The sequence below is a fragment of the Xenopus tropicalis genome, chromosome 7 (assembly GCF_000004195.4).
Source record: "Xenopus tropicalis strain Nigerian chromosome 7, UCB_Xtro_10.0, whole genome shotgun sequence".
Lineage (NCBI taxonomy): Eukaryota > Metazoa > Chordata > Amphibia > Anura > Pipidae > Xenopus > Xenopus tropicalis.
Genome location: NC_030683.2, coordinates 8,639,812 through 8,664,750, shown reverse-complemented (window position 1 = coordinate 8,664,750; position 24,939 = coordinate 8,639,812). Strand labels below are relative to the sequence as shown.

Here is a 24,939-nt window from a genome sequence, read left to right as displayed (position 1 = left end):
AAGGAATGTTCAGTACAAGCCCCATTCATTGGCTCATGTTGAACAGGGCTGCAGTCTGTCTATCTCTCCCACCCACACAGGGGAGAACCAGAGGGAAAAGAAGCCTATGGGCAGGGCCGAAACTAGGGGAAGGCAGAAGGGGCACGTGCCTAGGGGGCAACACTTGGGGGGCACAACACAAACCCTTTCTGCCTAGTTACCCCTAGTTCTGGCCCTTCTTTACTTCCAGAGGCTCCAGAGAAAACTTCTGCTCCCTACCAGAGAAAGGCAGGGGCAGGGCAAGACAGATTTCTGGAACTCTCTGCCCTGCCTCTACCTGTCTCCTGTTGGGTGCATTGAATCAATTGCCTTGCCTAGGGTATATATATATCTGCTGCCCCAATACTCCAACCTAGGTGTGGGCTCCTTGGCCATGGATTTAACCCCATCAGGTTAGTTATTTAGAACTGGTTGTTGCTCCCACTCAGGGCCATATCTACCGTATAGATAAGCACCCGAGAGCCCGTGCCTAGGGGGCAGCCTTGGGGAGCGTACCTCGGGTACCTATATAATTGATAATAAAAACCCTCCCCGGTCACCTCCAGATGCTTTCTGGCCAAATCCGGTGACAGAACTGGGGGTTTAGAGCTGATGGGTTAGGGTTCCCACGGGGATTATGGGCGCATGTTACGTCACATCTGTAACCTAGGGGAGTAGTTAGGCCTGGTGCCTAGGGTGGCACCATCTGGTCTCTTGTACTGTAACCAACTGTATTATTGCACAGCTACTGCTTTCTGTAGGTGCTGATTTACTGCCCCGACCCGTAACCTCTGAAATTCTAAAGGTGCCCATACACTGTAAGATCCTCTTGTTTGGTGAGATCGGCAAGCAAGCGGATATTCTCCCGATATGCCCACCTATGAATGGGGGATATTGGGCTAATTCGGTCTTTTGTCCCTAGGGCCAAACAAATTACAATGGTGGGTATAGGCACCGTTGGTTCAGGGACCGCATCAACGAACAAATGTGGTTCCCAATCTTAAAGAAAATTCAAACCTGCCCTATCAAGATCTGCCGGTTTCAGGCCAGATGCCAGTCGGTGGAGGCCGGCGTTCGTGCCCATACACGGGTGGATAAGCTGCTGAAGCCATTCATGTCCTTTCAAAAATATAAGTCCGTGGATCTCACAATCGGATATTTGATCACAGCTGGTGCTTCTTTGTTCCTTCGCAAAACTTCACCGTTACACATTGTTCCCACCATCTAAGGAGAGAAGGAGCAGAATGAGATATACGCCCTCTGTGAGGCGCCAACAACTCTAATGGGAAAAAAATCATCAGTTAAAAGGTGGGGGTGGGGTTTATGTAGTAGCCAATGGGGGGTGTATATTCCAAATAAAAGTTTATATTTAGTTTGGTATTTGGCCCTTTCTTCTGGAGAGGATTCAGCATTTAGTAGATCCCTACTGATAATACAAAGCTCCTTATATCTCTGTGCTTTGACCCTGTAAGTCCCACTATGAGTAAAGATGGCCGCACATGGGTTAATATAATTGTATGAAACCAAATATAATTCAATACACACAGGCTAAAAAAGAAAAGTATTAGTTTTACTGGTTGCTATGGGGAACTGAACTTTACAATTTAGAGACAGTGCTACTAAATATAATATATTACCGTTTGCACTGCAGGGGGCGCTGTACTTGGTCACAGCAAAATCATCTGTAGGGGTAAAAAAAAAAAAAAAACGGAAAAGATTGGATTAACTCTAAGATATATGTTTATAAGTTTCACTTCAACCTGGGTGAAATAGAAAACAATCAATAATGGGATTAAGTTCCCCTTGAAAGTGTGTAGTATTTGAAGCCCTCCATAGGACTCAATGGTACTTGATAGATCAAACCTGCCAAATATTTATTTCTGCGTAAAAAGTCACCTAAGTGTTAATAAATATCAAATTATTCGAGTTTTTTTTTTTCAATTTGTCAAATAATATCGGAAAGATGGAGTACTGGCCAAAACCCAATCGGAAATCTTGAAAATATCTACATGTAAAAAACAAATTGACTTCATGGAAACATTGCTAAGTAAATGTGCCCCTAGTATCTCAGTAGCCACAGTGTTAGTTTATTACCACTGGGGGGCTCCCTTCCTATAACAGCCTAAGGATAATGCCCCAGCTGAGGCAAACAGCCTCCTGCAATATGAACAGATGCAAACGTGTGAGACATTCTATGTTCGCGAGCTACATCTTTACCCCTTACCGCCAATTTAAAGGTATAAGAAGGAGAGAGACCCTCTGCTCTATTATCAGTGATTAATCTCTCCTTTATAAATGGTACGTTCCTGTTTCAGTGCAGCAGTGCCACCAAGTAGTGGGTAACAGAAACCATTCTGGGCGCCAGTATTAGTTGGATTCCACGCCCCTGGGTGTGTCAGGATTCCGCTAACAGTATCATTTCCTGGATTTCTGCCTACTCACCTTACATTGGCCACTATTGCAAATGACTTCAGGGACTCTCTATCACAGGCTGTAGGCTCTGTGGTTACCAAGATTGTAAAAGCGGCAGCTTCTTTGGGGTGGCTGTACCCAGCCCGCCTGCGAGTCAGTGAGAACGGGACTACGCACTTTTTTACAAATCCGCAAGACCTAAGCAACTGGATAGATGCTAAGAAAAAGCAATGCTGAAACAGCACAGGATGCTCTACACCTACACTCCATACGGACGCCAACCCGATGCCGGCCACTGTGATCCACTCATCTCAATACCAGGTTGTGTAAAACAATCTAATGACTATTTATATATGTGGTTCCCGCTCCTAACGAGCCTGCAGCTTAAAAACACTTTACTGACTCACAAGCACTATGCGCCCACTATACCTGGACGCCCGACATATGCCGGTTACATCACATGGACCCGGACCGGGTCTGAGCACACGAGTGCTTCACTTACCAGAGTCTGCTCCCTCCCACTCCCGTTGGCAGGGAACAAGTTTGGATACACGGCCCTGTAGGCCAGGCGCTAATTCAAGCGCCCCACTGGTATTCATAATGTTATCTCATTGTTTATGGGCTCAAATCTGCCAGGAGTTGGGGATCTGTGCAGATGGGGAGGGCTTGCGGGGAAAGTTTATCTGCTTACGTAGCTCGGATAAAAGCATTTCATTGTTCAGGTAATTTAGCAACATTACATATGCCCAGGTACCACAGAATCACACACCCTATAATCTGCACAATATTGCTATCCTGCTGAACCCAGCTAGCTCCCCACATGATTAAATTGCTAAGCTGGAACGTGCGGGGGCTTAATGACCTAAATTTCCTTAAGAAGTCAGGGGCCAATATACTTTTGCTGCAAGAAACCCACCTCCAAGGGAAAAAGAATACTTGCACTTAAGCCCCATGGATAGGCTGGTACTACCATGCTGAATACTCCACCCACTCCTCTGGGGTGGCAACCCTTATTACCCGCAACACCCCTTTTAGGCTAGGAGAGGTGAAGCGAGACCCCAGGGGCAGATATATATTTATTCACGGTTTTCTACAAGCACAAGAGGTTGTGATAGCCAATATATCCCACCCCCCTACCAAGACAGCTGTATAATACAACTCTGTAGCTTTCTAGCAAAGGACCCTCATGCAGCAGTAATTGCAATGGGAGACTTCAACACCGTTATTAATCCCGACTTAGACAGATTAAGAAGGGGTAACCGCACCACTATCGACACAGCAGATAACGGATCTGTTCTAGATTAAGCCTCTCTCACCTAAAAAGACCCAGAATGAAAGGAGCGATGGCTCTCCCTGATTTTCATATTTTGTATCTAGCCATGCAATTATCCCATGTATGTCCCCTCACTCCTGATGGTCCTTGTCCAGCACTGTATAGCACATGGCTCACATTCCTACCCTCTCAAGTGACCCCTTGGCAGACTGTACTGACTCAGCTAACTCTATCTCCTCCCAACCCCGTATTGACAGCCATAAATAACACCTACGAGGATGCACAAAAGCTCTCTAGATGTAATTTTTTGGACCCTTCCACCCCCCTATGGACCAACAAAATCCTTAGGAACTTGGCTGAAATGTTCCCTCCGAGTCAGTGGGTGAAATCTGGTATCACAACCATTCAAGATGTGTGGGAGGACGGGCAGATGATCCCTTTTTCATCCCTAAAATGCCACAAAAACCTGCCAGCCTCCCAATGGCTAACGTACCACAGGGTACACATGACCCCTAAAGGAACAGTGACACCAAAAAATTCAAGTGTATAAAAGAAATTCCAATATAATGTACTGCTGCCCTGCACTGGTACAACTGGTGTGTTTGCCTCAGAAACACTACTATGGTTTATATAAAGAATGCAGCTGTGTAGCCATGGGGGCAGCCATTCAAAGGAGAAAAGGCACAGGCACTTAGCAAATAACAGATAAAACACTATTGTATTCTACAGAGCTTATCCGTTATCTGCTATGTAACCTGTGCCTTTTCTCCTTTTTTCTAGCTTGAATGGCTGCCCCCGGGGCTACACATCAGCTTATTTATATAAACTATAGTAGGGTTTCTGTAGCAAACACCCCAGCTGTACCAGTGCAGGAATGGCTGCCCCCGGGGCTACACAGTGGGGTATTTATATAAACTATAGTAGGGTTTCTGTAGCAAACACCCCAGCTGTACCAGTGCAGGAATGGCTGCCCCCGGGGCTACACAGCGGGGTATTTATATAAACTATAGTAGGGTTTCTGTAGCAAACACCCCAGCTGTACCAGTGCAGGAATGGCTGCCCCCGGGGCTACACAGCGGGGTATTTATATAAACTATAGTAGGGTTTCTGTAGCAAACACCCCAGCTGTACCAGTGCAGGAACGGCTGCCCCCGGGGCTACACAGTGGGGTATTTATATAAACTATAGTAGGGTTTCTGTAGCAAACACCCCAGCTGTACCAGTGCAGGAATGGCTGCCCCCGGGGCTACACAGCAGCTTATTTATATAAACTATAGTAGGGTTTCTGTAGCAAACACCCCAGCTGTACCAGTGCAGGAACGGCTGCCCCCGGGGCTACACAGCGGGGTATTTATATAAACTATAGTAGGGTTTCTGTAGCAAACACCCCAGCTGTACCAGTGCAGGAATGGCTGCCCCCGGGGCTACACAGCGGGGTATTTATATAAACTATAGTAGGGTTTCTGTAGCAAACACCCCAGTTGTACCAGTGCAGGAATGGCTGCCCCCGGGGCTACACAGCAGCTTATTTATATAAACTATAGTAGGGTTTCTGTAGCAAACACCCCAGCTGTACCAGTGCAGGAACGGCTGCCCCCGGGGCTACACAGCGGGGTATTTATATAAACTATAGTAGGGTTTCTGTAGCAAACACCCCAGCTGTACCAGTGCAGGAACGGCTGCCCCCGGGGTTACACAGCGGGGTATTTATATAAACTATAGTAGGGTTTCTGTAGCAAACACCCCAGCTGTACCAGTGCAGGAATGGCTGCCCCCGGGGCTACACAGCGGGGTATTTATATAAACTATAGTAGGGTTTCTGTAGCAAACACCCCAGCTGTACCAGTGCAGGAATGGCTGCCCCCGGGGCTACACAGCGGGGTATTTATATAAACTATAGTAGGGTTTCTGTAGCAAACACCCCAGCTGTACCAGTGCAGGAACGGCTGCCCCCGGGGTTACACAGCGGGGTATTTATATAAACTATAGTAGGGTTTCTGTAGCAAACACCCCAGCTGTACCAGTGCAGGAATGGCTGCCCCCGGGGCTACACAGCGGGGTATTTATATAAACTATAGTAGGGTTTCTGTAGCAAACACCCCAGCTGTACCAGTGCAGGAATGGCTGCCCCCGGGGCTACACAGCGGGGTATTTATATAAACTATAGTAGGGTTTCTGTAGCAAACACCCCAGCTGTACCAGTGCAGGAATGGCTGCCCCCGGGGCTACACAGCAGGGTATTTATATAAACTATAGTAGAGTTACTGTAGCAAACACAACTTTTACCAGTGCAATGCAACAGTACATTATATTTAATTTACTTTAAAACTCTTTAATTTTTTGGTGTTACTGTTCCTTTAAACGACTACACAGTCGGTCACTCCATACTATTTCAGAAGACCCATTAATGTCATTATTAAAAAAGGGCCATAAAAAATGTAAGATCTCAACCTTATATAATCACATAATCAAAGCCAGCTATGAGTCTGCCGATTGGAAATGCAGTGACGCATGGGAGGAGGACTTGGGGTATTTATCAGATGAGCAATGGAAAGAGGTGCTCATGACCCCCAAAATGGTATCAATTAACTGTAGGCATGAGTTGATTCAATTATACCTTACTTACCGGGCCTACTACACCCCGGTGAAGCTTCACAAAATATACCCAAATAGCTCTCCCATATACCATAGATGCCAATTAGAAATGGGCACCTTACTGCATGTCTTTTGGTCATGCTCCCTGTTGACTAACTACTGGGCCAAGATTCTGGGAAAAATTGGTGCAATCACTGGCCTAAATATCCAACCTGCCCCAAAAATATGCCTTCTGGGAATTACCTCTGGCCTAGAGCTAAGCTCGGGTACTAAGCTATTCCTAACTAAAGAATTATTTCAAGCCCGTAGGCTTATCACCCTCAATTGGAAAGCGCAAACAGCGCCTACCTATGATGCATGGCTAAAGGCAGTAAACAACATCTGTCACCAAGAAAAGCATTCCTTGAAAAGGAAAGGCAAGTTAAAACCAATATCTGGGGTAGCTGGATAGAACAACCCACATAATGACCACCCTAATACCTATGCTCCTCTACCCATCTAATACTCCAATATCCCAATAGTCACACACACACCTACCCTAGCCAAAAGAAATAATACCCCAAGTGGTTAACTATATCCAGAACAATATCTGAGCCTATATTTTGTGATTCACGTACTGATTGTACTTGTGTGAAGAAAATGTAATGCCATGGAACATCGTTATCTGTACTGCTTACTGATGTATATATCTGTTTCTGATCTGTTTTTTGTTTTCTCAATAAACTTTATCTGAACAAAAAAAAAAAAAGAAACAACGGGAGTAATTCCAGGCCATACAATGGCTAGATTTTCCCCTTAGAAAATGTTGATGATCGAAAAAGTAACCTAATATCCAGTGGTATCTCCAGTGACCCCTCTCTCTTTGTTCTAGCTGGGTCTTTGTAGTTCAGCAGTATCACATTATATTTTCACTCACCCTTCTTTATGGCCTGTTCATCCAATGACTGTAGGAGCTGACGGCGGATGTCCATCCTTCCAGCAAGAGTGAAAGCGTAAGCCATTAAGGCCTTTTTGTAGATGCTGTTCTTGCCTCCCAAAGCACTCTCCAGGCAGAAGAGAGCATTTCGGACAGTAGGATGCTATGGGGAGAGTGAGGCAGTGATCCACATTATAATTATGTGTTATTTACATAACCATTTAAATAAGAAACTGGATAGTGAATGAGTAGGTAATTATGCTGGGTTCACTTGGAAGGGTTGAACCTGATGGTCTTTTTATAAACCCTATGTAACCATTTACAGTGGCTTGCAAAATTATTCGGCCCCCTTGAACTTTTCCACATTTTGTCACATTACAGCCACAAACATGAATCAATTTTATTGGAATTCCACATGAAAGACCAATACAAAGTGGGGTACACGTGAGAAGTGGAAGGAAAATCATACATGATTCCAAACATTTTTTACAAATAAATAACTGCAAAGTGGGGTGTGCGTAATTATTCAGCCCCCTTTGGTCTGAGTGCAGTCAGTTGCCCATAGACATTGCCTGATGAGTGCTAATGACTAAATAGAGTGCACCTGTGTGTAATCTAATGTCAGTACAAATACAGCTACTCTGTGACGGCCTCAGAGGTTGTCTAAGAGAATATTGGGAGCAACAACACCATGAAGTCCAAAGAACACACCAGACAGGTCAGGGATAAAGTTATTGAGAAATTTAAAGCAGGCTTAGGCTACAAAAAGATTTCCAAAGCCTTGAACATCCCACGGAGCACTGTTCCACCGATCATTCAGAAATGGAAGGAGTTTGGCACAACTGTAACCCTACCAAGACAAGGCCGTCCCCCTAAACTCACAGGCCGAACAAGGAGAGCGCTGATCAGAAATGCAGCCAAGAGGCCCATGGTGACTCTGGGGGAGCTGCAGAGATCTACAGCTCAGGTGGGGGAATCTGTCCATAGGACAACTATTAGTCGTGCACTGCACAAAGTTGGCCTTTATGGAAGAGGGGCAAGAAGAAAGCCATTGTTATCAGAAAACCATAAGAAGTCCCGTTTGCAGTTTGCCACAAGCCATGTGGGGGACGCAGCAAACATGTGGAAGAAGGTGCTCTGGTCAGATGAGACCAAAATGGAACTTTTTGGCCAAAGTGTGGCGGAAAACTAACACTGCACATCACTCTGAACACACCATCCCCACTGTCAAATATGGTGGTGGCAGCATCATGCTCTGGGGGTGCTTCTCTTCAGCAGGGACAGGGAAGCTGGTCAGAGTTGATGGGAAGATGGATGGAGCCAAATACAGGGCAATCTTGGAAGAAAACCTCTTGGAGTCTGCAAAAGACTTGAGACTGGGGCAGAGGTTCACCTTCCAGCAGGACAACAACCCTAAACATAAAGCCAGGGCAACAATGGAATGGTTTAAACCAAAACATATCCATGTGTTAGAATGGCCCAGTCACAGTCCAGATCTAAATCCAATGGAGAATCTGTGGCAAGATCTGAAAACTGCTGTTCCCAAACGCTGTCCATCTAATCTGACTGAGCTGGAGCTGTTTTGCAAAGAAGAATGGGCAAGGATTTCAGTCTGTAGATGGGCAAAGCTGGTAGAGACATACCCTAAAGCCTGGCAGCTGGAATTGCAGCAAAAGGTGCTTCTACAAAGTATTGACTCAGGGGGCTGAATAATTACGCACACCCCACTTTGTAGTTATTTATTTGTAAAAAATGTTTGGAATCATGTATGATTTTCCTTCCACTTCTCACGTGTACCCCACTTTGTATTGGTCTTTCACGTGGAATTCCAATAAAATTGATTCATGTTTGTGGCTGTAATGTGACAAAATGTGGAAAAGTTCCAGGGGGCCGAATTCTTTTGCAAGCCACTGTAACTATATATGCCCCAAATACATATACAGGAGCCTGTAAGGATCTCTATATACAATAAACACTGTGACAGTAAGAAGGCAGAGCTGCAGTGATTACGATATACAGTACATACTGTGACAGGGAGCGGATATTCCAGAAGAGCAATCGCTATGTAGGCAGCCAATGTCACTTCATCATCTACTCCTCCCTACGGGGAACATGAGAAATAAATATAATATACCCCTTTACCCAGGTTTAATCTTTGCAATAATATTTAAATATGTAAATAGTAATACAGATTAAACGAGAAGAGGTATCAGAGGGAGGTCAATTGATAAAAGCATGAAAAAAGCAGAGATTCTGAACTGTTATTTTTCAGGTCTACACAACTGAGGATCCAGCTAATGAAGGTTCCTTTTTAATAGACCCAGTTCGAATAATATAATATATAATCTTTATTCTCTTTTAAACCCATTTTTCCACACAATGCATACAAAAGGAGTACTGAGTATGTATCCATTGTGTTGCAGGAAAATTGAGCCTACCAATCCAGAGGAATTGCCTACTTACAGACCAACCGTTGGTCAGATTGCACGTAGTAAGTTACATTGTTCCTTCTGCGGCACTTGCCTTGCATAAACCTATTGGCAGATTAAAGAACAGGTGCATGGCCCATAGTATATAACCGTGTCATTGAAAAGGATGTGGGGAGTATGGTGGATAACAAGCTCTAGGCAGTGTCATTCTGTGGCTACTAAACAAATAAAGTACTGTTAATTTATAAAAAAAACAAAAAACAAAAACAAAATGACATTAACTCAAGGGTTAAAAACTTAATTTTGCCTTTTTATAAGTCCCTGGTAAGGCCTCACCTCGAGTATGGGGGGCAGATTTGGGCTCCAGTCCTTAAGAAGGGTATTAATGAGCTGGAGAGAGTGCAGAGACTGCAACTAAACTGGGATGGAGGATTAAAACTATGAGGTTAGACTGTCACGGGGGGGGGGGGGGGGGGGGGATTATAGGCAGATATCAGGGGATCTTTTTTCCATGGAAATGATCAATGCACCAGAGCCCCCCCTCCCCCCCCTTTAGACTTGAGGAATTGAAATTTCATGGAGAGGGCAGTGAAGTTATGGAAAGCCCTGCCTATATATGGTTTGTATGTGAGTGTATATATAGGTCTGTATAGGTGCGTATTTATATGTGCACTGGGGTCAGTATTGCTGTATTTCATAAAATGAAACTCTCACTGATCTGCTCTCTGTAGGGAACTTCCCAGACCAGGACAGAAGCTCACGCTGAATTAATTCTGGGCATGCCTTCCCTCTCCTGCTTAATTTATATTTAATATCTTTTGTACCACTGGCTGGCAACATTCAGCCAATCAGATCAATGAGATACAAATGAAGCAGGACAGGGAAGGCACGAGCAGTAACCATTTCAACGTCCTGTTTGGGCAGAGAGCAGATGTGAGAGAGTTTTAGCAGCACTGATCCTGGTCTGTAGCATCAAAACTAAACATTTTCCCACAGGGTTTTCTCTACAGAATCTAGCAGAGTGTCAAAATGTGTGATGCGCCTCACCTAACTTGTTTTCAAAGCAATGGACCACCAGGGCGATACTGTCTGCAATGACCTCTCCGCTCTCTAGAACCAGATAAACCAAGATCTTGGCAGAAGGGGAGACATTAGTTCCAACAGGGAGGTCAAATAAGAAGTTCCCTTGTGCCTCTGTAAAAAATGAGTGGACCCAGTCAGGAAACACCCCAGATATTATTAAAGGGACACTGCCATGATATTTATGGGGTACATTTTATTTCTAAATGACACTGTTACACAGCAAATAATTCCCTCTGCCATTTAACCTTTTATTCTTGTACCAACAAATGTATTTGTAGCTGTAATATTGGTGTGTAGGCGCCATCTCAGTGCATTGTGCCTGAGTCTGAGCTTTCAGCCAGCGCTACACATTAGAACTGCTTTCAGCTAACCTATTGTTTTCTCCTACTCCCATGTAACTGGAGGAGTCCCAAGCCGGACTTGGATTTCTTACTATTGAATTCCTGACTTGGGGGCAAGTTTTGGTTGAATAAAAACAAGATTTACTACCAAATAAAGCCCCCTGTAAGCTGATAGTGTGCATAGAGGCTGCCTAATAGCCAATCACTGCTCTTATTTGGCACCTCCATTACATTTTATGGTGTTTGTGTTGCTCCCCAAGTCTTTTTACATTTGACTGTGGCTCCCGAGTAAGAAAGGTTGGGGGCCCCTGGCCTAGAGCTTCACCTTACCCCTAATTATCTGGGAGCTCCTCTATCCTACAATTCTCACCTGTCCCATCCTCTGTTATTTTGGCCGAAGCTATGATTTTCATCTCATAACCTGCCCGTCTCATCTGGAAGACTCTGTTCACCACATCCGAGATGCAGCCATTAGGATCGGCCTAAAATGAGAAGTTGCTGTTATTTAAATGGAGAATTCTTCATTAAAGGGGACCTGTCGTCATAAGAAATAATCCCAGATCCGTTTCTATCAGGTAAGTTGAGCAAAATAAACTTTACTTACACTATATAAACTCTGTATTTTTGTCCCTTCAGTCTTGGCGTTTACAGTCACAGCCAGAAGGCTGGCGCCATTTTGGGAACACTGTTATTAAGGCAAAGCTTTGTATCCCCCCATGTATCCCCTATGCTTTTGCCATCTAGGGGATGTATAGGAAGCGCTGAATGGAAAGTTAAAGTAGTCGTAATTACAAATCGGAGCTGTCAATAATATTTCCTGCCTGCGGCATAGAGGCGGGGCAGGTAACATGATTGACAGCTCAGTTTTTTATATACATTTATAACAGGTATGGATGATTTAATTAACAAAAGAATTTGGGTTTCATGTTTCACTTTTAAAGGACTTTTATTATACAGCTTTATATGATGGCTTCAATGCAAAAGTGGAAGAGTTGTGGGGGTTATGTAATAAAAGGCACTAAGTTTGCCCAGGAGCAGTAACCCATGGCAACCAAACAGCAGGTAGAATATAGTGGTCTCCTGTTTAGAAGCAAACATCTTATTGGTTGCTATAGGTTACTGCCCCTGGGCAAACATACCACCTTTTATTACATATGGGGGTCAGAGTTAAGTAAAAACCTAATTGTTCCTATAATCTGAATTGACACCCCCTTAGGAAAGCATCCATGTACTAGAGATACCTACACGTTGGGAAATCTCCTCACAAACCCCGTCTTCTTCCCCTTGGCATAGATTGTAACGGTCAGAGAACTTTCTGCACACTCGGACGTTGATCCTTCCCAACACCGGCTTTCCGTACGTGTATCTGGTGAGAGATGAGAGAGTCGATGTAGATACAACCGTCCTATGACTAATGAGAAGTTGCTGGTAGAAGGAGGTGGTATCTATGGGATGGATTGGCCCTTAGCAACAGGTAAGATGTGGCAGTTCCTATAACCTTCTAACATATATCTGAACCAAGCATTCCCCATGAACGGCAATACACTGGGTGCTGTGTTGGTACCCTATAGGTGCAGGGGAAGTATGATGTAGAGAGTAATATTCTGAGACAATTTGCAATTGGTCTTCATTTTTTATTATTTGTACTTTTTTAGTTATGTCACTTTTCGTTCAGCTGCTCTCCAGTTTGGAGTTTCAGAAGCTATCTGGTTGCTAGGCTCCGTATTACCTTAGCAACCAGAGAGTGGTTTGAATGAAAGACTGATAAGAATAGGAGAGGATTTGAATAGAAAAACATGTTATAAAGAGTGATAACCGAATCCGTCCAGTTTCAAAAAGGCCAAAAGGTCTCAAAACCGGGAAAAAATTCCCAAAACGGTGCCATTTTTTTTTTCTAAGGCAAAGACTTTCGTTCATCACTAGTTATAAAAATAAACTAAACTAATAAAATAATAAAAAAGCCTCACAGAGCAATAGAATTTGGCTGCCGGGGTCAGTTACCCCCAATTGAAAGCTGCAAAGAGTTATAAGAAGGCGGCAAATAATTCAAGAACTATATAAAAAAATAATGAAGACCAACTGAAACGTTGCCTAGAATTGGCCATTCTATAACATACTAACAGTTTATTTGAGGTGAACCACCCCTTTTAGAAGATCTTCCCTATATAAATATGTGTTAAGTCTAAGCTTGGGCCTAACACTTACCTGCTGCACACAGTCACCGGCACTTCTTGCCCCAGTATTGTTAGGGTCGCTGGCAGTTTCACCTGCACCTCATATTGTGGCAACACTGAAACATATACAGGCAGGAGTCAGATCTGGGGGGGCAGCAATAGATACAGCAGGTCTGTGTTGGGTGAGTCTGGGGGGGGGGGGGCTGACAAACGCTGAGCTTTGAATTCAATTCTGTGCAAATCAAATAGTTTATCAAATAAAGGCTGCAGAGTTATACAGAGTATTATAAGGGATACTGTACCCCCTACTGTAAATGATAAGGATATTAGCAGTCACTGAGGGGTTCTGTGCCCATATAAAGGCACAAGGCTGCAGGCTGAGTTATACAGGGAACTCTGAGTATCACTCATGTATAAGGGATAATGTACCCCCTACTGTAAATGATAAGGATATTAGCAGTCACTGAGGGGCTCTGTGCCCATATAAAGGCACAAGGCTGCAGGCTGAGTTATACAGGGAACTCTGAGTATCACTCATGTATTATAAGGGATAATGTACCCCCTACTGTAAATGATAAGGATATTAGCAGTCACTGAGGGGTTCTGTGCCCATATAAAGGCACAAGGCTGCAGGCTGAGTTATACAGGGAACTCTGAGTATCACTCATGTATTATAAGGGATAATGTACCCCCTACTGTAACTGATAAGGATATTAGCAGTCACTGAGGGGTTCTGTGCCCATATAAAAGCACAAGGCTGCAGGCTGAGTTATACAGGGAACTCTGAGTATCACTCATGTATTATAAGGGATAATGTACCCCCTACTGTAAATGATAAGGATATTAGCAGTCACTGAGGGGTTCTGTGCCCATATAAAGGCACAAGGCTGCAGGCTGAGTTATACAGGGAACTCTGAGTATCACTCATGTATTATAAGGGATAATGTACCCCCTACTGTAAATGATAAGGATATTAGCAGTCACTGAGGGGTTCTGTGCCCATATAAAGGCACAAGGCTGCAGGCTGAGTTATACAGGGAACTCTGAGTATCACTCATGTATAAGGGATAATGTACCCCCTACTGTAAATGATAAGGATATTAGCAGTCACTGAGGGGTTCTGTGCCCATATAAAGGCACAAGGCTGCAGGCTGAGTTATACAGGGAACTCTGAGTATCACTCATGTATTATAAGGGATAATGTACCCCCTACTGTAACTGATAAGGATATTAGCAGTCACTGAGGGGTTCTGTGCCCATATAAAAGCACAAGGCTGCAGGCTGAGTTATACAGGGAACTCTGAGTATCACTCATGTATTATAAGGGATAATGTACCCCCCTACTGTAAATGATAAGGATATTTAGCAGTCACTGAGGGGTTCTGCTGCCCATATAAAGGCACAGGCTGCAGGCTGAGTTATACAGGGAACTCTGAGTATCACTCATGTATTATAAGGGATAATGTACCCCCTACTGTAAATGATAAGGATATTAGCAGTCACTGAGGGGTTCTGTGGCCCATATAAAGGCACAAGGCTGCAGGCTGAGTTATACAGGAACTCTGAGTATCACTCATGTATTATAGGGATAATGTACCCCCTACTGTAAATGATAAGGATATTAGCAGTCACTGAGGGGTTCTGTGCCCATATAAGGCACAAGGCTGCAGGCTGAGTTATACAGGGAACTCTGAGTAATCAACTCATGTATTATAAGGGATAGATGTAACCCCCTACTGTAAATGATAAGGATATTAGGCAGTCACTGAGGGGGTTCCCATAGGCCAAGGCCAGGCTGAGTTATACAGGAATCCCTCATGTATTATAAGGGATAATGTACCCCCTACTGTAAATGATAAGGATATTAGCAGTCACTGAGGGTTCTGTGCCCCCATATAAAGGCACAAGGCTGCAGGCTGAGTTATACAGGGAACTCTGAGTATCACTCATGTATTATAAGGGATAATGTACCCCCTACTGTAAATGATAAGGATATTAGCAGTCACTGAGGGGTTCTGTGCCCATATAAAGGCACAAGGCTGCAGGCTGAGTTATACAGGGAACTCTGAGTATCACTCATGTATTATAAGGGATAATGTACCCCCTACTGTAACTGATAAGGATATTAGCAGTCACTGAGGGGTTCTGTGCCCATATAAAGGCACAAGGCTGCAGGCTGAGTTATACAGGGAACTCTGAGTATCACTCATGTATAAGGGATAATGTACCCCCTACTGTAAATGATAAGGATATTAGCAGTCACTGAGGGGCTCTGTGCCCATATAAAGGCACAAGGCTGCAGGCTGAGTTATACAGGGAACTCTGAGTATCACTCATGTATTATAAGGGATAATGTACCCCCTACTGTAAATGATAAGGATATTAGCAGTCACTGAGGGGTTCTGTGCCCATATAAAGGCACAAGGCTGCAGGCTGAGTTATACAGGGAACTCTGAGTATCACTCATGTATTATAAGGGATAATGTACCCCCTACTGTAAATGATAAGGATATTAGCAGTCACTGAGGGGTTCTGTGCCCCCATATAAAGGCACAAGGCTGCAGGCTGAGTTATACAGGGAACTCTGAGTATCACTCATGTATTATAAGGGATAATGTACCCCCTACTGTAAATGATAAGGATATTAGCAGTCACTGAGGGGTTCTGTGCCCATATAAAGGCACAAGGCTACAGGCTGAGTTATACAGGGAACTCTGAGTATCACTCATGTATAAGGGATAATGTACAAGCCAGGCAGGATAATGCAGATGAGAGAGCTAGATACAGTGTAACCCATATAAAACAATTATGGTGACACGTTACAGTGCAAAGGCAGCACACCAGTAATACACAACTGTGCGTAACTGTATAACCGAGTCACCATGTAATAACCGGACTGGAATTCCACCTGCTGACACCTAATTCAGCTGGAAACCAGTTGTTCCTGAAGGCTCGGGGAGAGGAGTGTTGGCCGCTTATCCCTGTAGAAAGGAAACTGAATGGAATCACCCCCCCCCCCCCCCCCGTGTGAGGCAGGAGGCAAATCCTGAGGCGCTGGGGGAGCCGCCAACTCCGGCATGTCAGGGGATGGGGCCCTCCTTCTCACGCGCAGCTGAAATCTGCCCCTGTATGGTCACATTGAGGTAGGTAGGCAAGGGTTTAAAAAGTAGAACAGAGTGGCAACCAATCAGCAATTAGCTTCAAGCAATGAGAGGCAAATGTGATTGGTTGCTGCCAGTCAGTACATATGTGCAATTCAAGCCTCACTGGTTGTTGCAGTAAAACGGATCCCTAAATGGCCCCCCCATGCTACAGTGGGTACATGCTACCAACTATGGGAAGGGATCGCTGGAATAATGCCAAGGGAAATCCTAGGAGAAATTGTCAGATCATCCGAAAAAGGACAATAAGAAATCACAAGCTTAGTGCCCCCCCGAACCTGCATTCCCCCCCCTAACGGCCTCTCTTTAGCTTTCCCCTGGGAGCTCTCAGTACCCAACGCTGTCTCTCATTTTCCCCTCTCCTTCCCTCAGCCGTGTCTCTGCCTAACAGACTGCTGCCTCTCTTTGCTTTATCCCCCAAAACATGGATTATTGCTATTACTGCCCCCCCCCTCCGTATGGCACTGCTCGTCTCTCATTTAATTTCCCAAAATCCACCTTTTCCACTCATTCTTCCCACTAATTGTTCCTATCAGCAAACCCCCATTTCATTTCTCATCCTTCTCCCCCAACTCTATATATCTCCCAACTCCATTTTCCCTCTCTAAGCCCCCATCTCTCTCCCACTTTATATACAGCGCTTATGTCTCTCCCCATTATACCCCCTGCCCCGTCTCTCCCCATTATACCCCCTGCCCGTCTCTCCCCATTATACCCCCTGCCCGTCTCTCCCCATTATACCCCCTGCCCGTCTCTCCCCATTATACCCCCTGCCCGTCTCTCCCCATTATACCCCCTGCCCGTCTCTCCCCATTATACCCCCTGCCCTTCTCTCCCCATTATACCCCCTGCCCGTCTCTCCCCATTATACCCCCCATGTCTCTCCCCATTATACCCCCTGCCCTGTCTCTCACCCATCTATACCCCCTGCCCCGTCTCTCCCCATTATACCCCCTGCCCTTCTCCCCATTATACCCCCTGCCCTCTCTCCCCATTATACCCCCTGCCCTGTCTCTCCCCATTATACCCCTGCTGTCTCTCCCCATTATACCCCCCATGTCTCTCCCCATTATACCCCCCATGTCTCTCCCCATTATACCCCTGCCTGTCTCTCCCCATTATACCCCCTGCCTGTCTCTCCCCATTATACCCCCCATGTCTCTCCCCCAATATAACTTGTGCGCCCCCAACGTCTCCCAAACTTCCCTCCCAGACTCCTCCCCACGCTGCTCCCTATGCCCCACACTCCCTCCCCCCGTACCAAGGAATATGGCCAGAATTAGTCTCAAGGCCGGCTCCTCCGCCACTAGATACAACACTGAATCCCCGGTCGCCGTCATCTTCCCTCTCCCTGCCAGGCCTGCCTCGGACCCGGAGCCCCCTCACACAGGCCACGCCCCAGCCAGGATGGCTTCCGTGTAACCACGCCCAGCTCCCAGCTGGTTGGCTTGGCGAACATGTGGAGCACGGATGGGCGTGGCGATATCCTAAACAGCCTGATCCTGAGAGCCGCTCTGATTGGCTACTGTGCGCTGGGGTTACAAGCGGTCTGTGTGTGAGTGCCCAGGTAGGATTTGGGGAAAACTTGTTATTGGGCGGGGCACGCAGAAAGTAGAGGCTGCACCATCAGGAACAATGCGCGTTCATGTGGATTTGGCGGGCTGCCTGGCTGCAGCGGGCACTCTCACAGCGCTGGGCCCACACTGCTCCCCTGGGTACTTTATCCCTCAGTTCAGTCGGTAGGTTACATTCAGTATAATAATAATGCTACTGAGCTGCCAGCCAATGGAATGACAGGAACCGAACTGATTTTAAACAAAAACTTAAAAAAAGAAAAAATAATTGTGGGGGTTTATTTGATATTATGTAATGGTACAGTCACACACGGACCCGGGCTTCTGGCTGCTGATATAAAGCTGTTGCTGAACTTGAACAACACGCACAGCCCTATGCCGTAATGGTAACTCCTCTCCCCGTATGTGGCCAGTGGCTGTAATGTTCTAACCAGCTGCCTGTTAGTAACTGGGTGGCACCCTGGGTGCCTGTATATAACTTGCCTAACTGATGTTGTATCAGCCAGTACCACTGATTCAGGGGGGGGATCCCACAACTTCCCAGCTCCCCCTGTAACTCCCCTTCCTTGTACCTATCTAATGTATCAGCCAGTACCACTGATTCAGGGGGGGATCCCACAACTTCCCAGCCCCCCTGTAACTCCCCTTCCTTGTACCTATCTAATGTATCAGCCAGTACCACTGATTCAGGGGGGATCCCACAACTTCCCAGCTCCCCCTGTAACTCCCCTTCCTTGTACCTATCTAATGTATCAGCCAGTACCACTGATTCAGGGGGGGATCCCACAACTTCCCAGCTCCCCTGTAACTCCCCTTCCTTGTACCTATCTAATGTATCTGCCAGTACCACTGATTCAGGGGGGGGATCCCACAACTTCCCAGCTCCCCCCTGTAACTCCCCTTCCTTGTACCTATCTAATGTATCAGCCAGTACCACTGATTCAGGGGGGGGGGATCCCACAACTTCCCAGCTCCCCCTGTAACTCCCCTTCCTTGTACCTATCTAATGTATCTGCCAGTACCACTGATTCAGGGGGGATCCCCACAACTTCCCAGCCCCCCTGTAACTCCCCTTCCTTGTACTATCTAATGTATCTGCCAGTACCACTGATTCAGGGGGGGATCCCACAACTTCCCAGCTCCCCCTGTAACTCCCCTTCCTTGTACCTATCTAATGTATCAGCCAGTACCACTGATTCAGGGGGGGGATCCACACTTCCCAGCTCCCCCTGTAACTCCCCTTCCTTGTACCTATCTAATGTATCTGCCAGTACCACTGATTCAGGGGGGGGGATCCCACAACTTCCCAGCTCCCCCTGTAACTCCCCTTCCTTGTACCTATCTAATGTATCTGCCAGTACCCACTGATTCAGGGGGGGATCCCACAACTTCCCAGCTCCCCCTGTAACTCCCCTTCCTTGTACCTATCTAATGTATCAGCCAGTACCACTGATTCAGGGGGGATCCCACAACTTCCCAGCTGCCCCTGTAACTCCCCTTCCTTGTACCTATCTAATGTATCTGCCAGTACCACTGATTCAGGGGGGGGATCCCACAACTTCCCAGCCCCCCTGTAACTCCCCTTCCTTGTACCTATCTAATGTATCTGCCAGTACCACTGATTCAGGGGGGGGGATCCCACAACTTCCCAGCTCCCCCTGTAACTCCCCTTCCTTGTACCTATCTAATGTATCTGCCAGTACCACTGATTCAGATCTATATTGTTACCCCATTATACCCCCCATGTCTCTCTCTCCCCATTATACCCCCTGCCTGTCTCTCCCCATTATACCCCCCCTCTCTCCCCATTATACCCCCTGCCTGTCTCTCCCCATTATACCCCCTGCCCGTCTCTCCCCATTATACCCCCTGTCTCTCCCCATTATACCCCCTGCCTGTCTCTCCCCATTATACCCCCTGCCCGTCTCTCCCCATTATACCCCTGTCTCTCCCCATTATACCCCCCATGTCTCTCCCCCAATATAACTTGTGCGCCCCCAACGTCTCCCAAACTTCCCTCCCAGACTCCTCCCCACGCTGCTCCCTATGCCCCACACTCCCTCCCCCCGTACCAAGGAATATGGCCAGAATTAGTCTCAAGGCCGGCTCCTCCGCCACTAGATACAACACTGAATCCCCGGTCGCCGTCATCTTCCCTCTCCCTGCCAGGCCTGCCTCGGACCCGGAGCCCCCTCACACAGGCCACGCCCAGCCAGGATGGCTTCCGTGTAACCACGCCCAGCTCCCAGCTGGTTGGCTTGGCGAACATGTGGAGCACGGATGGGCGTGGCGATATCCTAAACAGCCTGATCCTGAGAGCCGCTCTGATTGGCTACTGTGCGCTGGGGTTACAAGCGGTCTGTGTGTGAGTGCCCAGGTAGGATTTGGGGGAAAACTTGTTATTGGGCGGGGCACGCAGAAAGTAGAGGCTGCACCATCAGGAACAATGCGCGTTCATGTGGATTTGGCGGGCTGCCTGGCTGCAGCGGGCACTCTCACAGCGCTGGGCCCACACTGCTCCCCTGGGTACTTTATCCCTCAGTTCAGTCGGTAGGTTACATTCAGTATAATAATAATGCTACTGAGCTGCCAGCCAATGGAATGACAGGAACCGAACTGATTTTAAACAAAAACTTAAAAAAAGAAAAAATAATTGTGGGGGTTTATTTGATATTATGTAATGGTACAGTCACACACGGACCCGGGCTTCTGGCTGCTGATATAAAGCTGTTGCTGAACTTGAACAACACGCACAGCCCTATGCCGTAATGGTAACTCCTCTCCCCGTATGTGGCCAGTGGCTGTAATGTTCTAACCAGCTGCCTGTTAGTAACTGGGTGGCACCCTGGGTGCCTGTATATAACTTGCCTAACTGATGTTGTATCAGCCAGTACCACTGATTCAGGGGGGGGGATCCCACAACTTCCCAGCTCCCCCTGTAACTCCCCTTCCTTGTACCTATCTAATGTATCAGCCAGTACCACTGATTCAGGGGGGGATCCACAACTTCCCAGCTCCCCTGTAAACTCCCCTTCCTTGTACCTATCTAATGTATCAGCCAGTACCACTGATTCAGGGGGGGGATCCACACTTCCCAGCTCCCCCTGTAACTCCCCTTCCTTGTACCTATCTAATGTATCAGCCAGTACCACTGATTCAGGGGGGATCCCACAACTTCCCAGCTCCCCCTGTACTCCCCTTCCTTTGTACCTATCTAATGTATCTGCCAGTACCACTGATTCAGGGGGGATCCCACAACTTCCCAGCTCCCCCCTGTAACTCCCCTTCCTTGTTACCTATCTAATGTATCAGCCAGTACCACTGATCAGGGGGGGGATCCCACAACTTCCCAGTCCCCCTGTAACTCCCCTTCCTTGCTACCTATCTAATGTATCTGCCAGTACCACTGATTCAGGGGGGATCCCACAACTTCCCAGCCCCTGTAACCTTACTCCCTCCTTGTACCTATCTAATGTATCTGCCAGTACCACGGATTCAGGGGGGATCACCACAACTTTCGCAGCTCCCCCTGTAACCGTCCCCTTCTTGGCTACCTATCTAATGTATCAGCCAGTACCACCTGATTCAGGGGGGGGATCCCCACAACTTCCCAGCTCCCCCTGTAACTCCCCCTGTCCCTTGTACCTATCTAATGTATCAGCCAGTACCACTTGATCAGGGGGGGGAATCCCACAACTTCCCAGCGTCCCCCTGTAACTCCCCTTCTGTACCTATCTAATGTATCTGCCAGTACCACTGATTCAGGGGGGGGGATCCCACAACTTCCCAGCTCCCCTGTAACTCCCCTTCCTTGTACCTATCTAATGTATCAGCCAGTACCACTGATTCAGGGGGGGATCCCACAACTTCCCAGCTGCCCCTGTAACTCCCCTTCCTTGTACCTATCTAATGTATCTGCCAGTACCACTGATTCAGGGGGGGGGGATCCCACAACTTCCCAGCCCCCCTGTAACTCCCCTTCCTTGTACCTATCTAATGTATCTGCCAGTACACTGATTCAGGGGGGGGGATCCCACAACTTCCCAGCTCCCCCTGTAACTCCCCTTCCTTGTACCTATCTAATGTATCTGCCAGTACCACTGATTCAGGGGGGGATCCCACAACTTCCCAGCCCCCCCTGTAACTCCCCTTCCTTGTACCTATCTAATGTATCTGCCAGTACCACTGATTCAGGGGGGGGATCCCACAACTTCCCAGCTCCCCCTGTAACTCCCCTTCCTTGTACCTATCTAATGTATCAGCCAGTACCACTGATTCAGGGGGGATCCCACAACTTCCCAGCTCCCCCTGTAACTCCCCTTCCTTGTACCTATCTAATGTATCTGCCAGTACCACTGATTCAGGGGGGGATCCCACAACTTCCCAGCTCCCCCTGTAACTCCCCTTCCTTGTACCTATCTAATGTATCTGCCAGTACCACTGATTCAGGGGGGGGGATCCCACAACTTCCAGCCCCCTGTAACTCCCCTTCCTTGTACCTATCTAATGTATCTGCCAGTACCACTGATTCAGGGGGGGGGATCCCACAACTTCCCAGCCCCCCCCTGTAACTCCCCTTCCTTGTACCTATCTAATGTATCTGCCAGTACCACTGATTCAGGGGGGGATCCCACAACTTCCCAGCCCCCCCCTGTAACTCCCCTTCCTTGTACCTATCTAATGTATCAGCCAGTACCACTGATTCAGGGGGGGATCCCACAACTTCCCAGCTCCCCCTGTAACTCCCCTTCCTTGTACCTATCTAATGTATCTGCCAGTACCACTGATTCGAGGGGGGGGCACTAGGGGAGTACGAAAGGTAAATCTGGCCCTTGGTTGGGGAGAGGGGCGGGGTCACGGGAGGGGGTGGAGGAGAGCTTGAGGGGAGTAATAGATTCCGGAATTGCAGGATATTCATGGAACTATCCCTGACAGCGAGAGGCGCTGGCTGCAGCTGGGCGTCCTTCTTCAGCGGTTCCTCTCGTTATGCGGCGGTGCCAGGCCCTTTTATAAGGTTGCGCCCCGTGTGTATTGACCTCACACGTACCCAGGGGCGCAACCTTATAAAAGGGCCTGTCACCGCCGCATAAGGAGGGGAGCTGCTGAAGAAGCAGCAGCATCTATGGGGGGCACTGTGTATGGGGGGTACTGTCTATTGGGCTATTGGGGGCACTTTGTATGGGCAAAGCTGGTACATAGTTATAACTCACTTTTAACTGACTGCCTTCTCTCTATATTTGTATTTATATGTAGGAGTTGCTATATTGTTTCCCTTAGGTAGTACAGTATGTGGGTATAGCACTTTGCGTCTGATCCCACCATTTCAACTATATAAAAGGAGTATTTTTTTTAGAAAAAAATTTAATGGGGTGTGGTAATTGGAGCATGGGAGGTATGTGTTACCCCTACCCTGGGTGCTACTGGGAGGGCTGTGACTGTAAGTGGGGGGCACAGTAAGTGACATTATTGCTTCTCCGGATGGAGGGGGGATATTCCCAGCCCCCTGTCTGTGTTCTTGGGCCTATTTATCCCTGGGGAATTCTCCAGAAAATATCCACTTCTGTATCCTCAGGGGACATTTCCTATGGGCATAAATAGGTACAAATACACAGTAGAGCTGCCCCGTAGAGCTTGCGCTCCATCGTGTTACAGGTAATGGTGACAGTGAGTCTGTTACTGGGGCTGATATTCTGGGCCCATACTCTATATAGGCACTGGGCCAATGGGACTGGTTCCTGTATGGGAAGCCACATGGGGTAATTAGTGAGTCGGTAGCGGCGACTAATCGCTCCAATTTAACTGCCACAGACTAATATATAAGTCGCTGCGACTAATCGCCCTGTGTGTCTCCCCCCCTAAAGGACAGTGACAGCCGCATTGATCACATCTGTGGCCCTTTTATTGGCTTATGGGGCCCCCACCAGATGTTGGGCTACAAAGTGGCTTCTGCAGTCCTGCCTACACTTGGCTACAGCCTTAAAGGGCAAGTCAACCTAAACAATTATTTTTTTGCCTAGTAAACGTAATTCTAAGCAACTTTCCACAATGACTTTATTTTACAAAAAGTTATTTGTTAATGTCATTGCTATTGAAAGAAGCATTTGCTGAGCTCCTGGTTATGATTATTTAAACCAAGTCTCCCCCAGCGATACAGGTCTGTCAGGCTGCTGCCTTGCGTTACATTGGTTTAATAGTGGGAGCCCCCAGGGCAGGGAGTAGAAAAGGGCAAACACTGCTTTAAATAGCAATTATATGTACAAATAACTTACACCATGACACGTCTGTAATCAGTGGATATTGGGAAGTTGTTTAGGATTATGTTTTATTAGGCAAACTTTATGTTTTGGGTGTACTTGTCCTTTAATCCCATGATATCCTTTGCTCAGATCATGCTGAAACAATCCTTTTGCTTTATAGCTGTACTGGTTCATAGAGAAGGTACTAATATGGCTGCACCCAGAGCCGTGGCGCTGCTGCATACCGGCACATATTGTAGCAGTTTTGCCCTGAAATCTGCCCCGTGTGCCTGCGCCTCCCCCCACGGCTCCGGGAACAGAAGGGATATTGCGCATAGGGGTGCGGTTCCGCTCATAGTAACCCCTCGTGTCCATTGTGTAGCTGCACGGGTTTCATGTTAATCCTTATATTAACTCTCTGTATATTTAACCCTATGTGTATTTGTGCCCCTCAGGATGCTGGGAGGGATGCACCACAAAGATGCGCTGCAGCGGCTGCCGGTTACTCTGCTTCATGATATGATCATCGAGGGACTGAACATCTCGTTCCCAGTGGCATTCTGACTCCCATCATGCACAGTACCATCATGGTGAGAGGGGCTGCAGGCTAAAGCACACAATATATGGCTCATCCCAATATGCACTGTACCCCCCTTTATGCCTCTCATCCCTCCTAATAACGAGCAACTGGATCCACACGGAACAGACCCCCCAAGTGAGCATTTTG

General features: G+C 47.0%; 2 protein-coding genes across 3 annotated transcripts in view; one reads left to right on the top strand and one right to left on the bottom strand.

Annotated features, from left to right (window-relative positions):
- Positions 1-928: 928 nt before the first annotated feature.
- Positions 929-17,768, bottom strand: LOC101732822 (alpha-1-macroglobulin). Its single transcript, XM_031905419.1, has 8 exons — positions 17,664-17,768; positions 13,273-13,357; positions 12,313-12,433; positions 11,438-11,549; positions 9,241-9,315; positions 7,215-7,377; positions 1,656-1,700; positions 929-1,242 (listed from the first exon to the last, which is right to left on the bottom strand). Exons 1-5 carry the CDS (start codon positions 17,740-17,742, stop codon positions 9,302-9,304), a joined length of 411 nt encoding a protein of 136 aa, XP_031761279.1. The 5' UTR covers positions 17,743-17,768; the 3' UTR covers positions 929-1,242; positions 1,656-1,700; positions 7,215-7,377; positions 9,241-9,301.
- A 254-nt stretch (positions 17,769-18,022) lies between these two features.
- LOC116412053 (alpha-1-macroglobulin-like) overlaps positions 18,023-24,939 on the top strand; it is a 55,952-nt gene continuing 49,035 nt past the window's right edge. The window contains exons 1-2 of one of the 2 annotated variants that reach the window (XR_004223498.1): positions 18,023-18,141; positions 24,668-24,802. Coding sequence is in view for 1 of the 2 variants with exons in the window: in XM_031905429.1 (XP_031761289.1) it covers positions 24,785-24,802 (18 nt within the window). In the remaining variant the exon portion in view is untranslated. Of the gene's footprint in view, positions 18,142-20,415; positions 20,527-24,667; positions 24,803-24,939 lie in introns of those variants that run through there. The other variant, XM_031905429.1, reaches the window with a different exon arrangement.